General features: G+C 37.9%; 1 protein-coding gene across 1 annotated transcript in view; it reads left to right on the top strand.

The window, feature by feature from the left end:
* The window catches only part of reck (reversion-inducing-cysteine-rich protein with kazal motifs), a 247,542-nt gene that overhangs the window by 147,165 nt on the left and 78,545 nt on the right, over nt 1-21,832 (top strand). Inside the window, exons 10-13 of the mRNA XM_028804063.2 lie at nt 8,316-8,495; nt 11,894-12,106; nt 16,341-16,477; nt 18,375-18,515. Of these exons, the coding sequence (XP_028659896.1) occupies nt 8,316-8,495; nt 11,894-12,106; nt 16,341-16,477; nt 18,375-18,515 (671 nt within the window). The remainder of the gene's footprint in view (nt 1-8,315; nt 8,496-11,893; nt 12,107-16,340; nt 16,478-18,374; nt 18,516-21,832) is intronic.

The following is a 21,832-nucleotide window of genomic DNA, read 5'->3' as shown; positions in this document are numbered from 1 at the left end:
AAAACACGACATAGCCCATTACCGTTATCATATGCATCTGGCGAATGGCTGCGTAGTCAAAAACTTCTTACCTTTCACTGTAACTCAGCTAGTCTATAGATTGAACACTTTGCCATGTAAACATATGTATTGGTAAAGTAGTTGACAGTTTCATGGAAAAAGAAATAAAATCATTGGAACTGTTTTCATTATTTTTATGTGTTCATGCAGTATAAGATTTCTAAAAAACAAAAGTTAAATCCATATACAGTATATATAATTACACCTCAAGAATTATGAGTGACTAATTAGTACCATGTAAACACCTTTTTAATACATATATTTCATATATCTCATATATTTCATATATTCTGTATATCTTGTCTTACTATGTGCTTTTCCTGGTTCAGGTCTTTAAAACTGTAGTACTATTTAATAGTTAAAAAATTATTTCAAACAAATACATGCATGTGTATTTATGTTTATGGAGTTTTTCAGCTGCCAATATCAATTGCTTCAATGTGCAAGAATATTTTATGACTAATTGTTATATTTTCCATAGACTTACAATGAGGCTGTCTGTGCTTTTGAAAATAAAGATTTCAGGCTTTCAGACTTGACATCATTGTTTTACTGATGACAGATGTATTTATGATTCTAAGTCAGTGCCATATAAATTGGCTGGTGTGACACCAAAGCTGCTCACTAGATCCAAATTTTGTCCTTTCCAGAGAGTAGAGAAATTCACATGTTGAGTAATATCAAAACACTAAGGATGATTTAAGAAATCTGTTACAAATAAACAATTGTTTGAATTTGTATGAAAGTTAAAATTGCCCAGTAATAATATACATGGATGATCAGAACATAAGGATCCACAAACGGCAGTTAAATCTGCTGTAAATGTTGTTGATGATTTTGGAGGATGATAAATAAGTATAAGCATCAACAGCTACTCATCAGTAACTGACTTGGCAAGATGAAAATCTTGTTGCAGGATAGAAGGGTATAGGTTTATGGGGCATTGGGACTCCTTTTGGAACAGATGGAACCTGTTCCACTGCAATGGGTTGCATCTGAACCAGAGGGGCACCAATGTGTTGGGGAGGTGTATGAGTAGGTAAGTCGAGGATTGTTTAAACTAGGGAATGGCAGGCAGGGAGTTTAGGACAGGCCAGGTTTAGAACTATACATGGAGGAACAAACAACAGTGTAAAAATAAAAACACATAATAATATAACTTCTGACCCAACATTTAAATATAAAAGTAGAATGAGTAACACATTACAGTAATCCCTCCTCCATCGCGGGGGTTGCGTTCCAGAGCCACCCGCGAAATAAGAAAATCCGCGAAGTAGAAACCATATGTTTATATGGTTATTTTTATATTGTCATGCTTGGGTCACAGATTTGCGCAGAAACACAGGAGGTTGTAGAGAGACGGGAACGTTATTCAAACACTGCAAACAAACATTTGTCTCTTTTTCAAAAGTTTAAACTGTGCTCCATGACAAGACAGAGATGACAGTTCTGTCTCACAATTAAAAGAATGCAAACATATCTTCCTCTTCAAAGGAGTGTGCGTCAGGAGCAGAGACTGTCATAAAGACAGAGAAAGCAAACAAATCAATAGGGCTGTTAAGCTTTTAAGTATGCGAAGCACCACGGCACAAAGCTGTTGAAGGCGGCAGCTCACACCCCCTCTGTCAGGAGCAGACAAAGAGAGAGAGAGAGACAGAGAAAAACAAACATGCAAAAATCAATACGTGCCCTTCGAGCTTTTAAGTATACGAAGCACCATGTAGCATGTTGCTTCACTAAGCAGCTGCACAGAAGGTAGCAACGTGAAGATAATCTTTCAGCATTTTTAGACGAGCGTCCGTATCGTCTAGGTGTGCAAACAGCCCCCCTGCTCACACCCCCTACGTCAGGATCAGAGAAAGCGCAAGAGAGAGAAAGAGAAAAGTAAGTTGGGTAGCTTCTCAGCCATCTGCCAATAGCGTCCCTTGTATGAAATCAACTGGGCAAACCAACTGAGGAAGCATGTACCAGAAATTAAAAGACCCATTGTCCTCAGAAATCCGCGAACCAGCAAAAAATCCGCGATATATATTTAAATATGCTTACATATAAAATCCGCGATAGAGTGAAGCCGCGAAAGGCGAAGCGCGATATAGCGAGGGATCACTGTATAAATAGTTTGCCTTATTTTAGAAGTATCAAAAATAAAACAAGTGAGTTGGAGTTGTATATAGCAGAGCATAGTTATGATATTATAGCAATAACGGAAACCTGGGTAAATAACAATGATGGGGATGAGTATAACATAGAGAGATAACACATTTTTTAGAAACGATAGACAGAACAGAAAAGGAGGTTGGGTTGCTGTTTATGTCAAACAGAATTTAAATGTAAGTCCTCTTCAGCTGGATGATGAGCCCCATCTTAGTGTGCACTTGTGGCTTTGCCTGGAAAGCATTAGGGAAAGTGGTCTTATTTTAGGAGTGTGTAATTCAGACAGTAATTTCTGCATTTTTTCAGTAATATTAAAAAGGCAAGTTTACATGGGGATATTATCGACATAGAGGACTTTAACTATCTGAATATTAACTGGGATAACTTTGCATATAGTGGAGCACATGAGTAGGAGTTTTTAGAAGTACTCAGTGACTGTTTTTTAATACAGTATGTTAAAGCACCAATACAGGGTGAAGCCTGTCTAGATTTAGCATTTTGTAATAATTAGGATAAAATTGAGGGTGTAGAGGTGATTGAACCACTAGGGTCAAGTGACCATAATATCATACAATTCTCTGTGCTTTGTAAGAGTGTGGATGCAAAGACTAAAACTGTTAAGGTTAAGTTTGGTAGGGCAAATTTTGAGCAGATGTGGTAAAGTCTGCGGAGGATAGACTGGAATAAGCTTTTAAGTGTGGAGACAGTCAAGGAGCAGTGGAACAGGTTTAAAAATGTTTTACATGTAATACAGAACAGGTATATATCTAAATTTGGAATTAATAGGAAATTTTAAAAATCTCCACAGTGGTTTAATAAAGAGTTAAAAAAAGACGCTGCAAAGAAAAAAACAGCTGTATAAGATGTATAAGACTAATAACTCCAAAGTGAATCGTAGGGCCTATCAGAACATGAGGGCAACCATTAAGAATGATATAAAGGAGGCTAAAAGACAGTTGGAGAGGAATATACTGTAACAGATAAAGCAAAAGATGACCCAAAGAGATTCTTTCAGTATTTTAGTAGTAAAAGATCAGTCAACGAGGAGGTGAAGTGCATCAGGAATAATAAAGGAGAATCAAAAGATACAGACATTGAAATAGCAAAAAAAAAAAAGTGAGGAAATAGATAACCTCCCAGCGGTAAACGGAACTACTAAGGAGGTTCTCAGTGATTTAGAAATTGTAGAGGGAGAAGTGCTACTCAGATTAAATATGCTGAAATTAAACAAATCTCCAGGACCAGATAATATTTACCCTCGGGTTCTTAAGGAGACTAGTGAGTACATATATAAACCCTTGACACATGCGTATTTTTAGGAAGTCACTGTGCACTGGAGACATTCTGAAGGACTGGAAAATGACAAATATCACCCTGTTATATAAAAAGGGTGAATTGATAGATCCAAGCAACTATACGCCAGTAAGCTTAACAAGCATCACAGGAAAATTAATCAAAGTCAAAGTGAACTTTATTGTCATCTCAACCATATACAAGTACTGTATACAGATAGACGAAATTGCGAAGCTCAGGGTCCACAGTGTAACAACATGACATGCAAATAATAAATTAAAAATAGAATTAAATTTTAAAATTAAAACACAAACAAGACAAGACATCGTGCAAAGACAAGACAAAGAAGTAGCAGCAATATTGACGTGTAGTTAGCAATATGAGCATTGATGCAATGTATGGTATTTGCAATCTAGATACATAAATATAGTCAATAGATATGTAATATAATAAATACATAATAGATATAGATAATACAGAAATTATCAGTGTATGATAATAGTTAAGACATGTGTAAACAATGACAGTTCAGAATGTTTCACAGCAGAAGGATATCAAGAGTGTCAAAATACTTAAAGGTCAGTATGAGATTTTCAGTTCTTTTTCTACATGCACACTAGTTTTTGCAGGATAGTGGCTCGCATGTATAAGTGTTCTGTTTTTAGAGGTGGTTGAGGCAGTGTGGAATATCCCAGGGGGCTGCATGGTGTTGAGGAGCCTGAAAGCTTGGGGGTAAAGTAAAAACTATCGTGCAGCCTGGCAGATCTGGCTATGATGCTGCAGTATCTTATCTTACAGAGGCACTTGGACAGCATTCAGAATTGTGGCAGATGAAATTTAATGTCAGTAAATGTAACGTATTACACATAGGACGTGAAAATGTTAGTTTTGAATACACAAAGGGAGGTCTGAAAATCGAAACTACACCTTATATGAGTGATTTAGGAGTCATAGTGGACTATTAAGCTATCAACTTCCAGACAGTGTTCAGAAGCCATTAAGAAGGCTAACAGGATGTTAAGTTATATAGCAAGTTGATGCTAGAGTTGATTGGTATAAATAGTAGAATAAGTTGCCATGATATGTGTCATTAAAAAAATGAAAGCTTTTACCATATGGATAGGATAGGTCTGTAACACTGCCACATAGAGTGGTATTTATATTTTAAACTTCTTACTTCCATTTGTCTTATGTGTACATTTTAAAGAATTTGAGTTTGCACCCAGATGAATTAATTAACAGTGGATTTGGTTGGCAGCAGTATCCCTGAAAGTGGATCTTCAGTAGTGACCCCAGGTCTGTGTTCAAATCAATATCCATTTGCAAATGTTGAAGGAGGAGGTTAGGTGGAGAGAGTATTTCCGGTTGTGAATCAACTAAAATCGATTATTCCTGTACTTCAACCCATGTGTTTGGTAAAACAAGGAGTAAAATGCAGTTAGCATCAGTTTGTCAAATCAGAAGAGAAGAATAATTAAGACTTTTTTGGGTGAGCTTATTTCATTTTTGGTACAGACTTGTTAAATTATGTTTTTCTCTATTCTTTGAACTTTACAATTTCAGTTGCAACAGGTGAAAATCTTTAAATTTTTCCAGTTTTAAGGATCAGTGTTTCAGACAGAAGTGTGTACTTTGCCAGATGGCACCTCAGATTTCCATTCTTTGACAGAAATTTAAATCTCACTTTCAGGACCTTATGTGCCACAGAACACATTCTGTCATTTTTTTTCACCATCTTTAGCTGTTAATGTGAGCAATTCTCCAAAGTCTTGCAACTAGAAATAACTGAACTCCAGTGCAATAGTGAACTTAAAAATAAGCTTACCATAAGTTTCTCAACTTGATTTCTACAGATTGCACATTACTCACGATTTGTTTCTAAGTCTTTGTAAGTCTCCTGTGTGTGTGCAGTTATTATTTGGTAGTATATACATTTGCAAGTAGGTCTTCTCACAATTGAAAATTGTTGAAATTACAAAGAGATTGCTGTAGTAAGAGATACAAATCTCTGCAAGGAATTAATTGTTGAGACATTCAGGATCTCAGCTGAAGTTAACATTTTGTATGGAATCAAGCAATTTCATGTTCATCACTAGAACAGTGTTACAGTGAAATCACGGTGCTTTAAAATTACTCTCTTACTGATGTCTGAGAATTGCTCTTAATAACCTGTAATAAAAAGTTTTAGAATTAAACTACTTCTTGGAGCAACTATTTTTAAATCAAATCTTGTTTGTCACAATTATACACACAGTACAATGTATAGTGAAATGCTGAGTTGCTGAACTCCAATCCTGTGCATTTGAAGAAAAATATAAAGAACAATGAAAATCAATATGTACAATTTAATTTAATATAAGAGAATCACCAATAGGGCATCATGTAGCTCTAAGCACATGATGGTCTATGGACAGAAACTCCTTCTCAGTCTCTCTGAACTGGACTTTAGGCAGTGATAGCATTTACCTGACCGCAGCACACAGAAGAGGCCATTGTTGGGTTAGAGAGTGCACACCCACTGACGTGTTCACCTCACCACTCAACTCTCTGCAATGCCTTGTGGTCCTGCTGCATGTCATTTCCAAACCAGGTAGTAATACTTTCTGTCAGGATACCTTCGATGGTGAATGTGTATGAGTTCTTTAGTAACTGAGAGGGGAGTCTAAAACTCGTGAGACGTCTGAGCTGTTATAGATGTTGTTGGTCTTCTTCACCAAGGTGTTAATGTGTTTGGACCAGGTCAGGTGTTCTGTGATGTGACACTGAGGTATGTGAAACTGCCCACCCTCTCCACCTGAGTGTTGTTAATAACTGAGAAGGTTTCAGTGCTTCATCAGTTTCCTTCCAAAGTCCACAATCAACTACTTTGCCTTGCTGACATTCAGGAGAAGGCTGTTGTCCTGACACCAGTGTGCCAGACACTCCACTTCATTTGGGTAAGCCTGCTCATTGTTATTAAATATCAGGCCTACCACAGCTTTGTCATTAGCAAACATGAAAATGTTAGAGCCAAGTGCAGCCATGCAGCCATGTCTATAGAAGGAGTATAGCAGAGGACTCAAAACACAGCCCTGTGGAGCACCTGTGTTGAATTTGAAGTGTTGCCACCAAATCAAACAACCTAGGGCCTGCCTGTCAGAAATTTAAAAACCCAACTGCACAGTGAAGTGTTCAGACACAGGTCTCAGAGCTTGATGATGATCTTAGAGGGGCTTATTGTGTTAAATAAGGAATCTCAAACTCCAGTCCTGGAGGGCAGCAGTGGCTGCAGGTTTTCATTCTAGCCCTTTTTTTAATTAGTGACCTGCTTTTACTGCAATTAATTTCTTTTGAATTCATTTTAATTGATTTTTTTTTTAAGATTTGTTCCCTGGAATTTCTTCATCGTTCCTCTGAATTGCTTGATTTCTTTCTTTAAACAGAAGTGAAATGTGAAGTGAGTAACCCAACAGAAGACCAACTAAGTCAGGTCCTCAAACTCCAACCAATTTCACTCCGACCAGTTGCTTAATTAGGCTCTGATTCTTGTTGTTAATTAAACCCATTCTTTAATTCCATGGCTTGTTGCTGCTCTCATTGTGCAATAGCAGACATTTCCGAAATTGTTGATTTTCTCTTTTCTAAGAGCAATGTTAAAAATGTTCTTGGGACCTGAGCAGATCAGCATTCCTGAGACCGTCACCTTTCTTTATTTTCAGACATTGTATAATGTCATAGTTTGCTGGTCATATTTTGGTTCATTTTGTATCTCATTATTGTTTGAGTGCCGATTAAGGAAAAATAAACAATTATTGGGTCTGAGACTTCAAGAGCAAGTCAATTAAAATTAATTCAAAAGAAGTTAATTAGCAGCAAAAACAGGTCACTAATTAAGAAAAGGGTTAGAATGAAAACCTGCAGCCACAGTGGCCCTCCAGGACTGGAGTTTGAGATCCCTGTATTAAATGCTTAACTAATCTATAAGTAGTATTCACACACAATTCCCTCTCCTGTTGTCCTTGTGGGTCAGTACTATATCTAGAGCCAGATGATCTATGATTCTGCTGGAGCAATATACAAACTATAATGGATCTAGTTCTTTAAAAGTTAATGTTTGTCATTAACGCATACTAGATTATCTGGGCTCACAGGTATACCTAGATTTTATACAGTCCGCTGAATGGGTCGTTCTACCACAAAAAAACTTTGTCCACCCCATTGTAGACTTCTTTGCTTGCATTCTGACCAAAGAGTCAGGCAGCAGTCTTTTGCTTATTGTGTAAATAGTACCTGCTTCTCCATTTGGTCTGGGAATTTTCCATCAAAAGTGGCATAATTCAGGTCAGAGCAAACCTAGCAGACAAACAGGCTAGAAGGCACATGTCTCCCTCATCCTTTGCCAGGGAATGCAGGCTTTTTTTTTTTTTGAGACTGCAGTTGGAACATTTGAAGAAGTTCCTGTGTTGCACATCTGCAGTTCGGTGTCAGTAAAAGTTTTAATTAAAAGCAGATGTTAGATGAAAAGCAATCCATCTTTTTTTAGTTTGCAGCTCTCCTTGCTAGTCCAGATAAGGTTATCTGGTGTGTTTACAAAGAAGGAACTGGCTTTCAGGAAAGCGAGATATGATCCAGGTTGACAAAAGTGTCAGCTGCAGACTTCTTAGTTTGTTGTCATTTTCTGGTGGGGCGTGTGATAAGCTAAATGCTAATAGTGTGAAATTTTCATGTACAACATCTGCTGTGCAATGTTTCAGTGCTGATTTTTCCATTTGCTTTTCTGGATATTTATAGATATGAGTTTAATGTGATTATCTTCAATGTTTTCTCAGGGATTTGTGTAATAAGCTCTACAGCTCCAGTTGGGGCAGCACACAAAGCTGGCTGGAGTTTGATCGCCTCTGTGAATACAATACAGTGGAAGCCTCCATGTTAACCTGCTTAGCTGATGTGAGAGAGCCCTGCCAGCTAGGCTGCAAAGACCTGTCCTACTGCACAAACTTCAACAACAGGTAATGTTTTCTCTTCTTCTTCCTCTTTTTAAGACCGTCACATGTACTGTATCCTTCTAGAGACATATAAGGTAAACTCCAAAAATAGGCCTACCTGTCTAATTACAAACTCAACCTGGGCACTCAGTCCTTACCTAATGGTGAGATTTTCTTGCCAGCTCTGCACCATCCATTCACCCATGAAATTCTACCTTAGGTTCATATTTACTTACTGTAGCGGTGACACTGTGCAGAAAAGGTGGTGACTAACACAGAGAGAGATCAGCTGGGGAAACATACCACTCACAGTGGTCAGAGACGGGCTCTGCTCGGTTAATAGATGGCAGTCTTCATTTTGCTCTCGCCTCTGAGCCAGAGAACATGGGTTTGCATCTCACCAATAGCAGTTCACTAGACTGCAAATCTTCAGATTGAGATGCTTCATGATGTAAGTCCACAGCAATTCAATTGAGGATACAAGGGTATGAATTGCAGTGTGGACAGGTGGATTGTAGTGGTGATGCTGTGCAGAAGAATAGGGAATGACTTAGAGAAATCAGCTGATATCTCCAGGGAAGCACACCGCTCGTGGTGGTCAGAGATGTGCTCTGTGATGCTGACAGATGGAGCTCTTCATTTAGCTTCCACTGCAAAGTGCTCGTCTCTAAGCCAAAGAACATGGGTTTGCAGCTCACTACCAGCAGTTCACCACAGAATAAATCTTCAAACTGATATCCTTTTGTGACGGTGCGGGTCGGCTCCTTGCTTCCTCTTCCATGATAACACCGTCGATTGCGTAGCTGAGCCGATGAGGACAAAACACACCAAGCAAGGGGATGGTGTAAAAGTGATCAGTGCTTTTATTAAAAAAAATCACAAATCCAAATAGTGTCCAAAAGGTTCAGTGCTCAAAAGTTAATAAATAAATAATTCATAAAAACATCAAACAAGTGTTGATGGAGGTTAAAATAAATAAATAGAAAAAAAAATCAGTTAAGAAAGATGTTAAAATTCAGATAAGAGTCTTCCTTAAAATGCTCAGTCCCCAGTGCTTCCCTTTTAAAAACCAATGCCTCTCCAGCTTATCCTTCTAGGACCTCGCAGCACAGAGAGACATCTACCAACAGGTGAAGACACCTATCAATCATGGCCCGTATCCACGCCACCCAGTCCACGGTGTTCTACCGGGAACTTACTGGAACCTTGCTCTTGGCCCACCGCTGCCAATCCAGGCTCCACCCGGCGAGAGGATTCTCCTGGCCTTAACGATCACTCCTGCTCCTTTCTGCTTAGCAGGAGTGATCCTCATGCCACCTACTGAGCGCTGGCCAAGCGCTACCTCCTCGGGCACCATTTCCTTCAGCCTGCTTCGGTCAGCACCGGTTCACCACTGCTCCTGCCTTTCTCTCCGTCCTTTAACCTCAGATCCTCCTTCCTTTGTTCTGTTTCTCTTTCCTTTCTTTCTTAAACTCCCCATTATAGACTGGGGGAGCAGTTGCAGGTATGATAGCAAGGCAATCAGACTGCCTGTACCAACCCGGAGACGGGGCATCTTCCCAGCAGATCGCTCACACCTGCCCCCACTCGCATTCATTATTTATTAAAATAGCCATTTTTTCTGAGCTGTGGATCTGCTATACCACAGCTTTCTATTGCGAGTCCAGAGCAATTCACTTTTCTTCCCATGGGCACCTTTAGGCAAAAGCCTGTTTTATCACAATATTAATAAACATAAACATGAGGAAGGAAAAAATGTTCTTTTAAACATAAACAAGAATTTAAACATTGCAATATGTTTTTTCATGTGTTTCAAATACTGCATATGTACTCTGTATTTCATATATGGTGTATTTAATCCTGATTTTGTATTACTGTCACTATTTTGTATGTTTTTTAAACTCAACTCTATAAACACATGCATGTCACATTTTTCTTCCTTCAAAAGCGAAAAGTACTTCTTCATGTGGGCCCTTAAAACAAAACACGTTGTGAGCAGCCATTTTTCTATAGGAGTTGAATGGACCATTGACATCACAGGTCTGCTATTGAGCTGGTGGAAAACGTCAGATCTCAAGAATCAACATAGGTTAGCAGATGGGCTGGCCATGACGGCATAGCTCACACCACTGCATTGACCATTAGACCTGTGATGTCACTGAGCTGCTGCTTTCTGGAGATTTATACAAAAATGGTTGGATCGTTTCAAGCAGTGATTTTTTTAAATGGTCACATAAATAGGTATTAAAACATAAAACATAATGTGACTGCTCAACTTTAAGAACATAATTTATACTTAGCTGAAAAACCTGAGTTTTGAGATGTGAGCATTTTGATTATTGCTCTTATATTGATAAAGCGATTCACATGTTAAGGTTAGAAAAACGCTACACCATGAAGTAAAATGGAATGACTATAACTGAAGCAGCAGAAGAAGTTACTTGACGGGATGGTGTGGCTTGTGTAAATGTTGCTGTAGTGATTTGTTGGGGTCACTATGCCATGGCAAATATAACTTTTAGGTCATCTAGAATGATCACATTCTGTAAAACCTTTCATCTGAGGTAAAATAGCAACTTTAGAATGTTTAATAACCTAAAGTTTGCTATAGGCAGATGTTCAGATGGTGTTAACTATAAAAAGCTGCTAGCCCTCAATGATGACTTTATCAGCTAACCTACAAATAAAAAATGCTTTTTGATGTGTTAAGTTCAGTAGCACTCATTGTCCATGCATCGTTCCTTTTGGTCAGCTTTCTAAAGTTTTTGAGCTGTTGAATGGCAGAGGCTGTTCTTCTACTAAAACAACTAGCTGTTCAAGCTTCAGCATTAAAAAAATGCAAACTTCTGACTGGTCTTTGAGAAATGACAGTAACAGCTGAAAAGTTTGAACTTTTAATAGAAGATTCCATTGGTGGATGCGGTATACAGTATTCACCGCCAATAGAAGAATAATTTTCCACCACTGTATCATTCAGAAACATTCCATTTTTGGTTTTCTGCTTGACACATAACACATAGATAGATATAGATAGATAGCTAGATAGATATAGATAGATAGATAGATAGATAGATAGATAGATAGATAGATAGATAGATAGATAGATAGATAGATAGATACTTTATTAATCCCAAGAGGAAATTCACAATGTCCAGCAGCAGCATACTGATAAAAAACAATATTAAATTAAAGAGTGATAAAAATGCAGGTAAAACAGACAATAACTTTGTTTAATGTTAACTAATATAATATATAACTAATATTAAATATATAATATATATATATATATAATATATAATAATAATATATAACTAATATAAGCTAATATGTAAATGTGGCATTTCGTATCCCTCTGCTTAACTTAGTGCTTCTGTCCAGTTACTCAGTTTCCTCATCCTTTCTTTTTCTTTTTTTTTATAAAGACCTACAGAATTGTTCCGAAGCTGTAATGTTCAGTCAGACCAGGGAGCCCGGAATGATATGAAACTATGGGAAAAGGGAAGCATCAAGATGCGCTTGATGAGCATTCCCGTCCTGGACATTCGGAAATGTAAGCCAGAGATGTGGAAGGCGGTTGCATGTTCTCTTCAGATTAAGCCATGCCACAGCAAATCTCGGGGAAGTGTAATCTGCAGGTGAGTCACTTTGTAGGGATATTCAACTCCTAGATTTTTCCTTTCTAATTGGGAATTTAGTTCCTCACAAATTAATGAACTAATCAGCTTTGGCCATTTTATGGATTTTAATAGCAAAGACATTATTCCCCTTAAAGGACTATAAAAAATGGGTTAAAATCAATTCTGCCAGCTTCAGGGGAAGGTTGGTGTGTGGAGCACCCATCTGCTTTGGGGTGCCCCCACACTCCCTTAGACTGGGCCAGCTTAAAGTCACAAATAACCTAACACTCATCTTTTGGACTGTTGAACATGATAGGGAGTACCCAATGTAAAATAAAGCTCAAGAAAACTGAAGCAAGTGTCAGGGTTCGTAGGTGGAAGAAACTCTGTTTAATGCCAGAAGGATAAATGATGAGATGCACTGAGACACCACTGAAGTTGCATAGATGGTTAACAAAGGGTGGCATGGTGGCTTTGTGGCTTAGGATCTGCACTGGTATCTGGAAGGTTGCTGTTTCAAATCCCATTACTGTCAGAAGGGATCCTACTCCATTGGGGCCTTAAACAAGGCCCTTAACCTCAAAATTGCTCCAGGGGCACTGTACACTGGCTGACCCTGTGCTATGTCCCCCAAAGTTCATGCAAAAAGAAAAATTCTCATTGGGGATTAACAAAGTATATCAAAATAGTCAAATAATCAAAAATAGTAGCAAGTGCTGTTTTACACATGGTCATATGTAGCGACTCTTCAGTCCAAAGAAGCTTCTTTAAAGGTGATAACGAGCAGAAATCTCTGTGAAGTAAACTGGGGGACATGAGTCCAGGTCGATGACTTCCAAACTTCTGAGAAAGCCCCAGGCCTCGTCTACCACTCTCTTGTCCCACGATTGATTTACTTAGGCCTGTTTTTGTGAGAAGAATCACACCCTTGACACCAGGTGAAAAATCATAGAAATGTAAGAAAAATGTGAATATTGTACTCACAGGGCATTTGGACTGGGATTCATACCCAGTCTTCTGCATTATAAGGTAGCAAATCCAACTGTAACATAAGAAAGAACATGAAAATGCAACATATAAAAAATCTGGTATGATGATAATACTGTAATAATGAGATATAACCATCTGCCACTGAAATTAACCACTCTCAGCCTATTTTGTATGATTAAAACTGCCAAGAAGGAAAACAATATTTTTTGCATTCAATTTTTCATCTTGGCAGTCCCCTGTAGCATCCACTCTAAGATTGTTACAGTATGTACCCACACAAACATGGTGCTTACAAAAAGCTTAATAGTAAAAATTCTCCCATTCATTGAACAAGCATGTGCACATTAAATAGATAAACCAGAAAAACAACTACTTCAGCCCTATGTAAAAGCGAGGCGCAGGCTAATTAATAGAGCAGAAGAGTTTAATGTTAGCAGGGTAAGAAATGTCATTCTGGGTAACGAGCAGGTCTCCGAACTTGGATAATCATTGCTACACTTTTTAAAAACAAAACATTCCTGCAGATTCAGCACGTAAGTGCTCTCTGTTTGTGTGAAAAAGCAAGTCAGTATAAATGTAAAATAAATGTGGCCATGCATTTAACTTTTAATGATTTATTCTTTAAACCTGAAAAGACATGACATAAAATATTCTTGATTTATTCAAGTGCAATGCAAAAAGCTCCTACTGCATTCATTTGTCTGTCCACATGAAACAACTCACCTACCAGTAGACCGATTTTGTTGAAATTTGGAAACAGATTCTTCAAGTAAATTTGTCATGGAAGTCCAATTTATGTTGAGATATCTAGACTACAGCACGCTGTACAAAATTCGAAAATTCAGAACCTCCTATTGAAAAGTATTTTCAGACAAAACATCCTATATAACTTCTAACACAGATTAGTTTATTGTCCCTGGAAAAGATGGCATCTGAATGGCAGCATTTGTTGATCCAAAGTTTTACATATCTTTTTCCATTAATAGTACCCTCACGTATTTGTAAGTTACAGGTGCCATGGGCACTGACACACCTTCATACCATGACAAATGCTGGCTTTGGATGGTACCACCAGCTTGGATGGTATTATTCCTCTTTGGCCCAGAGAAAACAATGGGTGTTTTTTTACAGAAATTATTTCAAATGTTGACTCGCACCACTATACAAAATTCCACTATGCTACTTTCAGACCAGACCAAGCCCAAAGAAGTCAGTGGCGCTTCTGGACAGTGTTGAAGTGAGGCTTCTGCTTTGCATAGTTAAGTCTTAATTTGCTTCTATGGGTGCAGTGGCAAAAGGTATTCATTGTCAAAGGTTTACTTGAGTATTCCCATGCCCAGGTCATGATATTCAATGCAGACACATGACAGTTCTTTTTTTTTTTTTTAGACAGTGACATCTGTGGGATCAGAGATCATGCACATACAGAAGTGGTTTTCGGCCTTGCCCATTATGCATAAAGATTTGACCAGACTTGTGCGACTTGTGCACTGTAGAAGTTGAAATGCCCAAAATCCTACCAATTTGCCTTTGGGGTGCATTGTTCTGAAAGTGCTGGATCATTCACTGACACATCTATTGGCAAAATGGCGAGACTCGACCAAGCCTTGCTTGTGAAGGACTTGGCCTTTTTTTTGGAGGTTCCTTATATTCTAGAACACAGTTGCCTCGCCTGCTTCACATCACCTTGTTATTTCAACTTGTCACGCCATTATTAGTCCTGAGCTATACTGTCCCAAATTGTTTGAAATTTGTTTCATTCAAAAATTTCACATTAACATATGTCTTCAAAACAAATAATGCATTTGATTAGGTAAAACATCAAGTGCCTTGTCTTTATGCTGTCTTTAAAAACAAGTTAAAAAAAATTCAATATCTCTCCTTTTTGTTTGTATTGGCATTTTCCAAACTGTTCCTTTCTTTGAATTAGGGCTGTATTTTGATTTATTTAATTTGAGATCGTAAGACAACATTCATTCCACAGTTGTGTTTGCTGTTAGGTTGGTTGGTGACTCTGCGTTTGGTCTTAATGAGAGTTTATTTGCATCAGTCTTTCTAAAATGAAATAACATCCTATAAGGGACCGATTCATGCCTTATGTTCAGTTCTGTCAGGGTACTGTACACTATTGTTCCCTATGACCCAGTTACTTGAAAAGCAGATTCGCAAAATGGATGGTCAAAAGAACATAACAGTGAGGCAGTGGTCAAGGATCTGAAGAATTACCCCAAAACCCATAGGTTCTGTATCCATTGGTCCTTTCAGCTTGGTATTTATTAATGTGTTTTCATTTCATTAAATACAGCAGTTCTGGAAATCTGTATGTCCACAGCTTGTCCTGCCTGCACCAGGAGCAAGGCACTAACCAACTCGACTCCGAGCTCATTGTAGATTTGCCTATCATATATTATAGCATGGAGTTTAGGTCAAAACTCTGAGAGCTCCCTCAGCTTAGCTCTCTCATTACATCAGCCTGCTCTCTGCCCATGCTTCACAAAGGAACACACACTCACGCACGTCCAGGACACACAGAAGAACACTGAGAGGCAATTTCAGAGTTTATAACAATGCAGTTTTCATTGTCATTTGGTTAAGAAAAAACTGTTCAGGTAATAACAGCACATTTTTTAACACATCCTATGGTTCCTCAGATTTAAAAAAAATGCTAGTATTGCATAAATAAAATCATTAGTGACATCATGGACAGTAGTACAATGGCTTTCATTAGAGTTATAGTGGTGGAGCTACAGAGAGGGAGGTCTCTGGGCCTTCAGCCGTACCCATTTCTGTTTATGAATTACGGGGAAATAAAACCTGGGGGAAAAGTAGGAGCATGTCAGAAGTTCAAACCTGGATTAAATGTTATAAGGGTGAATTGATGCCCACTGTGCCACCATGTCTCACTTGAATCTATCATCTGAAAACATCACAAATTATGCAACACAATTGTATATTATTGTGTATCTAGTTTTATATTCTTTATATTGAAAAGTATTTTACTATCTTTATAATGTATTATATTATCCAGTTGTGTTGCTGTTATGTGTCTTAATTATTAATTTGATATATATTGTATATATTTATTCAGGCCTTGTTTTGAGGTTTCTTTTTTCAGTATTCTGCTTTGGAACGATGGTCTGCCGTGACTGCAATGAATGTGAAATGTTCTGTCAGTTTCTTAAATTATAGTTAAATGACTGTTTCCAAACCCTTGACATTTTTACGTTCATGCCATTGTATGCCATTTACTGTATCTCTACAGATCAGACTGCATATTTATGCTGGAGAATTGTGGGGATCACAGCAAATTTCCAGAAGGCCAGACACCAGAAACTATTTGTGACCTTCTGTCTCCAACTGATGATATAGAATATTGTATTCCTTTGGAGAGATACCTCAGTAAGTTATTTTTTTTCCTCTCTTATAAAAATTTTTATTTCAGCTTTTTTTTTTAAAAAAAAAAAAGTATTTACAGATAGAAAGGCAGAAGCCAGTATCACAATGGCTTGGGTGTGCACATTTGTTTCTGGTACGTGTTTACTCTGTCAGATTCAGAACACAGCAAAAATCAAAGAACACCAAGCCTAGCACGATAGTTCACAGTAAAGTGATTCATAATGACATTGTTAGTGAATGATGTGATTTAATAAGATCCTTGATGTCTGCCGTACAGACTGATTAAGTGACTGATCACACTTAATAGGTATATAACTTCTTTTAAAATTTAAAAAAGAGCAAACAAAGAACTGAAAGAATGACTAAATTGAGTAAATGATGTGAAATTAAGAAAACAACATACTCTGTTATCATTAACCTGGCTGATTTTGACAACGACCCTTCCCAATAACATTTTTTCATATAGATGGTCAGTGTGGAGCATTACTCCAGTACCTTTACAAGTAATTCATAAAATTAAAGCCTGGAGCAATACATCAATATTAAGTATATATTTTAATGCATTGATCTACTGTTAACTTTGTTGTTCCAAGAAGCAGTGGAACAATTTTTACAAAAACTAGAGCACAGAACAGGTGATATTGTCAGTAAGAAATTATCCCAAAAACAGATGTTATTGCACAGAATCGGCCTCCATGTCAGGTTTATTAGTGTTCGGTAGAGAATATTAGATGATACAAGAAGCTCAATGAGCTGGCAAGGAGTCAAACAGATGCCTAATGGTGTGCTTTGGCACAATACACAACTGCTAGTCCAAGGTGATATCAAACATAACATCTGAATCTTGTCGCCTTGAGGATTTCAGATTAAACAACTAGGAATTACAGGGCATTAGTATCTACACAAGTCTCTGCATTGTTTCAAATTTCCAAAGTATTGAGAGCTCATCACATGTAGACAGTCAATTAATATGCTGCCTGACAGCACCTGGTGCTTGTATGAAGGCCTTCCAGGTATTGCAAGTTCACCTTCAGTCTCTGCCCATTTATTTATTTATTTATTTATTTATCTGTATTATGGTGCAACAATCACAAAACATCAGAGAGACAAGTATCTCTTTTGATTTACATGGTCCAGAACACCCACATTCTTTCCTCATGGCTGCAGTGAGTGTATTATACTTCCAGGTGAACACTTATTGGTTGTCAGCACACAAGCCCCACATTTATAACTTAAGACAAAATCGCACCCATTTGGTTTTTGAGTGGCAGACCACTCTGGTTGAGCCGCTGTCTGCTGAGCCAATGTCAGACTACACAAGTGGCTGTTATGGGAGCTCATGAGAACTGCCCAGACTAGCTAAGAGTATGTAAACAAAGTCAGCAACTGAAAATCACAGACAATTTTGAGTAGTGCCCCATCCAGAGCGTACTGTGTCCTGATTCCGAAAGGAAAAACATGTTGACATCATATGAGTTTACCCAGGAGATAGTGAGTATGTGTGGTAGTGTATTTTCATGTTGGCACCACATACTTCTGCTGCAAAAAGCCATGTGATGGGTGACAGGATTACCATGATATACTGTGCAATGGTCATATTACCCCCTGACGTGGCTGATGGTGCTCTATACTATGGCAAATGCTGTTCTTGTAATGGGAGGTCTGATTTCTGCTGCTGCTTGTTCTAGAAATCGGACCATACTACCTGTGGATGCAGCTAGTTTATGTAAAACATCATTTTTTTAGTCATCTTTTTCAGAAGAATATAGGTAATGCTTTTATTGGAGAGAAACATTGGCCTTAGGTATGTAAAAAAAATTTAAACTGGAAACATTCAAGGAACTTTGACCATTGCAAAATGTTTATAATTGATTATCACTGATTTCATTTCTTTAAACAGGCCCAAGCACGTTAGGAAATATTGTGGAAGAGGTGATCCATCCATGTAACCCAAACCCTTGTCCAAGCAACCAACTGTGTGAGGTGAATAGGAAAGGCTGTCAACCAGGACAAGACTGCCTTCCTTATTTTTGTGTGCAAGGTAACATTCACTATAGCTGTACTAATGGCCTGGGTAGGGAGTGGATTATGTGTTCATGTAGTTTCTCAATATGATACGCGTAAAATGTAATCAAAGGTATAAAGGCAGGCCACTTAAACTTCTCCTGTATGTATTATAATTCTAGTGGTTCAGACGGGAATGTCTTACTGTAGAACACGGGTGTCAATCTCCGGTCCTGGAGGGCCGCAGTGGCTGCAGGTTTTCATTTTAACCATCTTCATAATTAGAGACCAGTTTTTGCCACTAATTAATTTCTTTACCCTTAGCTTTAATTAACTTGATTCAGGCCCCTTTGTTGTTTCATTTTCCTTAATTAGCAGCCAAATAATAATGAGACACAAAACGAGCCGCCACATGACCAACACACCTGTGCCCATCACACAAAATCTGAAAATGAAGAAAGGTGAAGGTCTCAGTAAGGTTGATCTCTCAGGTCACCAAAACATTTTAACAGTGTTCTTAGAAAAAACAGAAAATCAACAGTTTTGGAAATGTCTGCTGAGGCAGAATGAGAGCAGCAACAAGCCATGGAATTAAAAAATGGGTTTAATTAACAGCAAGAACTGGCTTCTCATTAAGAAATTGATTGGAGTGAAATTGGTTGGAATTTGAAGCCCCAATTTAGCTGGTCATTTGTTGGCTTGTTTCATGTCTGATTTATATTTTGGTTGTCATTTAATGAAGAGAAGAATCAATTCAGAGCACTGAATCCTTAAAAGCAGGGCTATTAAAATGAAGAGAAAAAGAATTTAATTAGCAGTGAAAACGAGTCACTGATTAGGAAAATGGTTAGAATGAAAACCTGCAGCCACATGCGGCCCTCCAGGCCCAGAGTTCGACACCCCTGCTGTAGAAGTGTAATAAAACCTTTAGAAAGCGGTCAGGAGAGTTATTTTAAAAAAGTTAGTCCCATGTTGCCCTCTATATTTGAATCTTTCCTATTCAAAATACATGCCTGCTTTCATTCAAAAATCTTCCAAGAATTATAATCAAAAAGGTTATTATTAAATTAGCACTAAATCAGAGCATTTGAAAAAGACGAGTAAATGCTAAATGTTTTTGTAAATATTTTAGGTTCTAAGATTTTTTTTGCATGTTAGCACCATTCATTTTTCAAAAATAATTCCTTCATACCGCAACCTTGTACTTGGTTCAAAAACTTTTGTCTCTTTTGTTGTGCTTTTAGGCTTACTTTGTAATGTTGCATATGTTGCAGACTTACATTTCTGCTAATCTTGTTTAAGAGAGTGATTATAAATCGCTTACGTTGAGGTTCTCCCAGATTTAATTGTTGTTGTTGTTTGTTTAAGTTAAATTACAGTAGAGCCTTCTCTTGTGTGAGGAGTATAGTCCTAAGCACCATTTATATTGGAAATTCCCCTCTAGTGAAATTACTTTAGATAATACCTTACTTTTTAACTATACCCATTAACATTCACAATATAAGTTTACAGGTAGGCTAAGCTCAATGTTTACGATATGTTCTATGAAATAAGACATTACACGATTGGAAAGTTGTGATGACACCATATTATATACACTACTCATCAAAAGTTCAGAACACCCAATTTCTTTTTAGTTTTTCTTCAAATTTAATCAGTTGAAATCCAATGAATGGCTTAAAATGGTGAATAGGTAAGCTGTTAACCGGCTGAGTTTTAATTTTAAGTTTAGGTTAGCAAAAACTGAAAGGAAAGGAAATTTCTGAATATTAAAAATAGGCCTTCTTCAAGGAAGAACTAATAGGTTACAACCTATTGATATTCTGCAACAGTTAAAGTAAATTAAGCCTTACAAGTTGAAGTGAACAATTTGCACAGGTGTCCCAACTTCTGTTGATTACTTAAAAACCCTCTGTCTTAAAACAGAGTTGGAACATACTATGTTACTACACCATCTGAAGTCCCGCTTGGACAATAGTACACTGTAGGAAGTTGTAAATTCCATTGATAATGGCAAGAAAACTGCCATTAACAAATGAAATGAGACAGAGCATTATTACCTTTAGAAGTGTAGGCCTTTCATTTAGAGAAACTCCAAAAAAAAAAAATCAAAGTGTCAGTGAGTATGGTGTCCTACACAGTCCAAATGCAATTGGAAACTGGAAGAAACTCTGATAGGACAAAATCAGGAAGACCCAAAGTTACAACCCCATCAGAAGACAAGTTTCTGGGTGTCACCAGCTTGCATGACAGACGCCTCACAGCACAACACCTTCAAACTCAGCTTAACAGTGGTCGAAAAAAGCAAGTCTCAGTTTCTACTGTGAAGAGGAGACTTTGTTGAGCTTAGCCAGGTTTGACAGGGTGAGTGGCAGTACGAAAGCCATTCCTTAAAGGACAAAATAGGGCCTTGACATACCAGCTGTGGACTACTATAGTCTGGACAATGTCTTATGGACCAATGAATGGAAATTTGAAATCTTCGGTTCTTCACGCAGGGTGGTTGTGTGCTGTTGAGTTGGTGAAAGGATGGTTCTTTGTGAAACATAGAGGAGGAAGTGTGATTGTCTGAGGTTACTTTGCTGGAGGCAGAGTTGGTGACTTGCAGTGAGTGACCAGCATTCTTAGGGTTACCACAGTTTGGCTATTATATCAGAAAATGATGGCTACTTTGATGAATAAAAAATTGAATACATTTATGTACACATAATGATTCCTTGACTTATTTTTTTTATTTGACATTGTTTATTTGTTCTATGCCTTGATTTCATGAAACACTAAGACATTAAACTACCTGCATTTCCATACAAAACTGAAATAACTTAGGAGTACTAAAACATATGACCGGTAATGTACAGTACTTAGCAAAGCTATATGGAATACTGTATTGTACTTGTTTTGGCTAAATACAGAGAGATAATGGTACAGCACTCAAGTGGCACCCAATATGCAAGAAGCAAAATGTGGTGATGCTGCAAACAAGTCAAAGAATACATTGTTATACAGTGTAAAAAGGCGCTATATAGGCGCCCGACCTGACACAGATGGACACGGAGGCACACGTAAAAATAAAACATAAATTTATTATTCTTCAGCTGTGGGCACGTCTTCCCCATGTTCCCCAGCCACAGCACAGTCCCAAAACAGCAACACAAAAACCACACTAATTCTTTTCTTCTTCCTCCACCACTCCTCCCAGGCAACCTCATCGTCCTCCTCCCGATTCTGGCTCCTCGAGTGGTGGTTGCTGGCCCCTTTTATTGTTCACCCGGAAGTGTTCCAGATGCTTGATTGCGGAGTTCCGGCTGCACTTCCGGGTGTGGTGAAAACACTGTCCACAAGGGCTGAGGAGTT

Source organism: Erpetoichthys calabaricus, chromosome 6 (genome assembly GCF_900747795.2).
Source record: "Erpetoichthys calabaricus chromosome 6, fErpCal1.3, whole genome shotgun sequence".
In the NCBI taxonomy this organism is placed as follows: Eukaryota; Metazoa; Chordata; class Cladistia; order Polypteriformes; family Polypteridae; genus Erpetoichthys; species Erpetoichthys calabaricus.
Note: the sequence above shows the minus strand (reverse complement) of the source record. Positions and strands in the feature narration are given on the sequence as shown.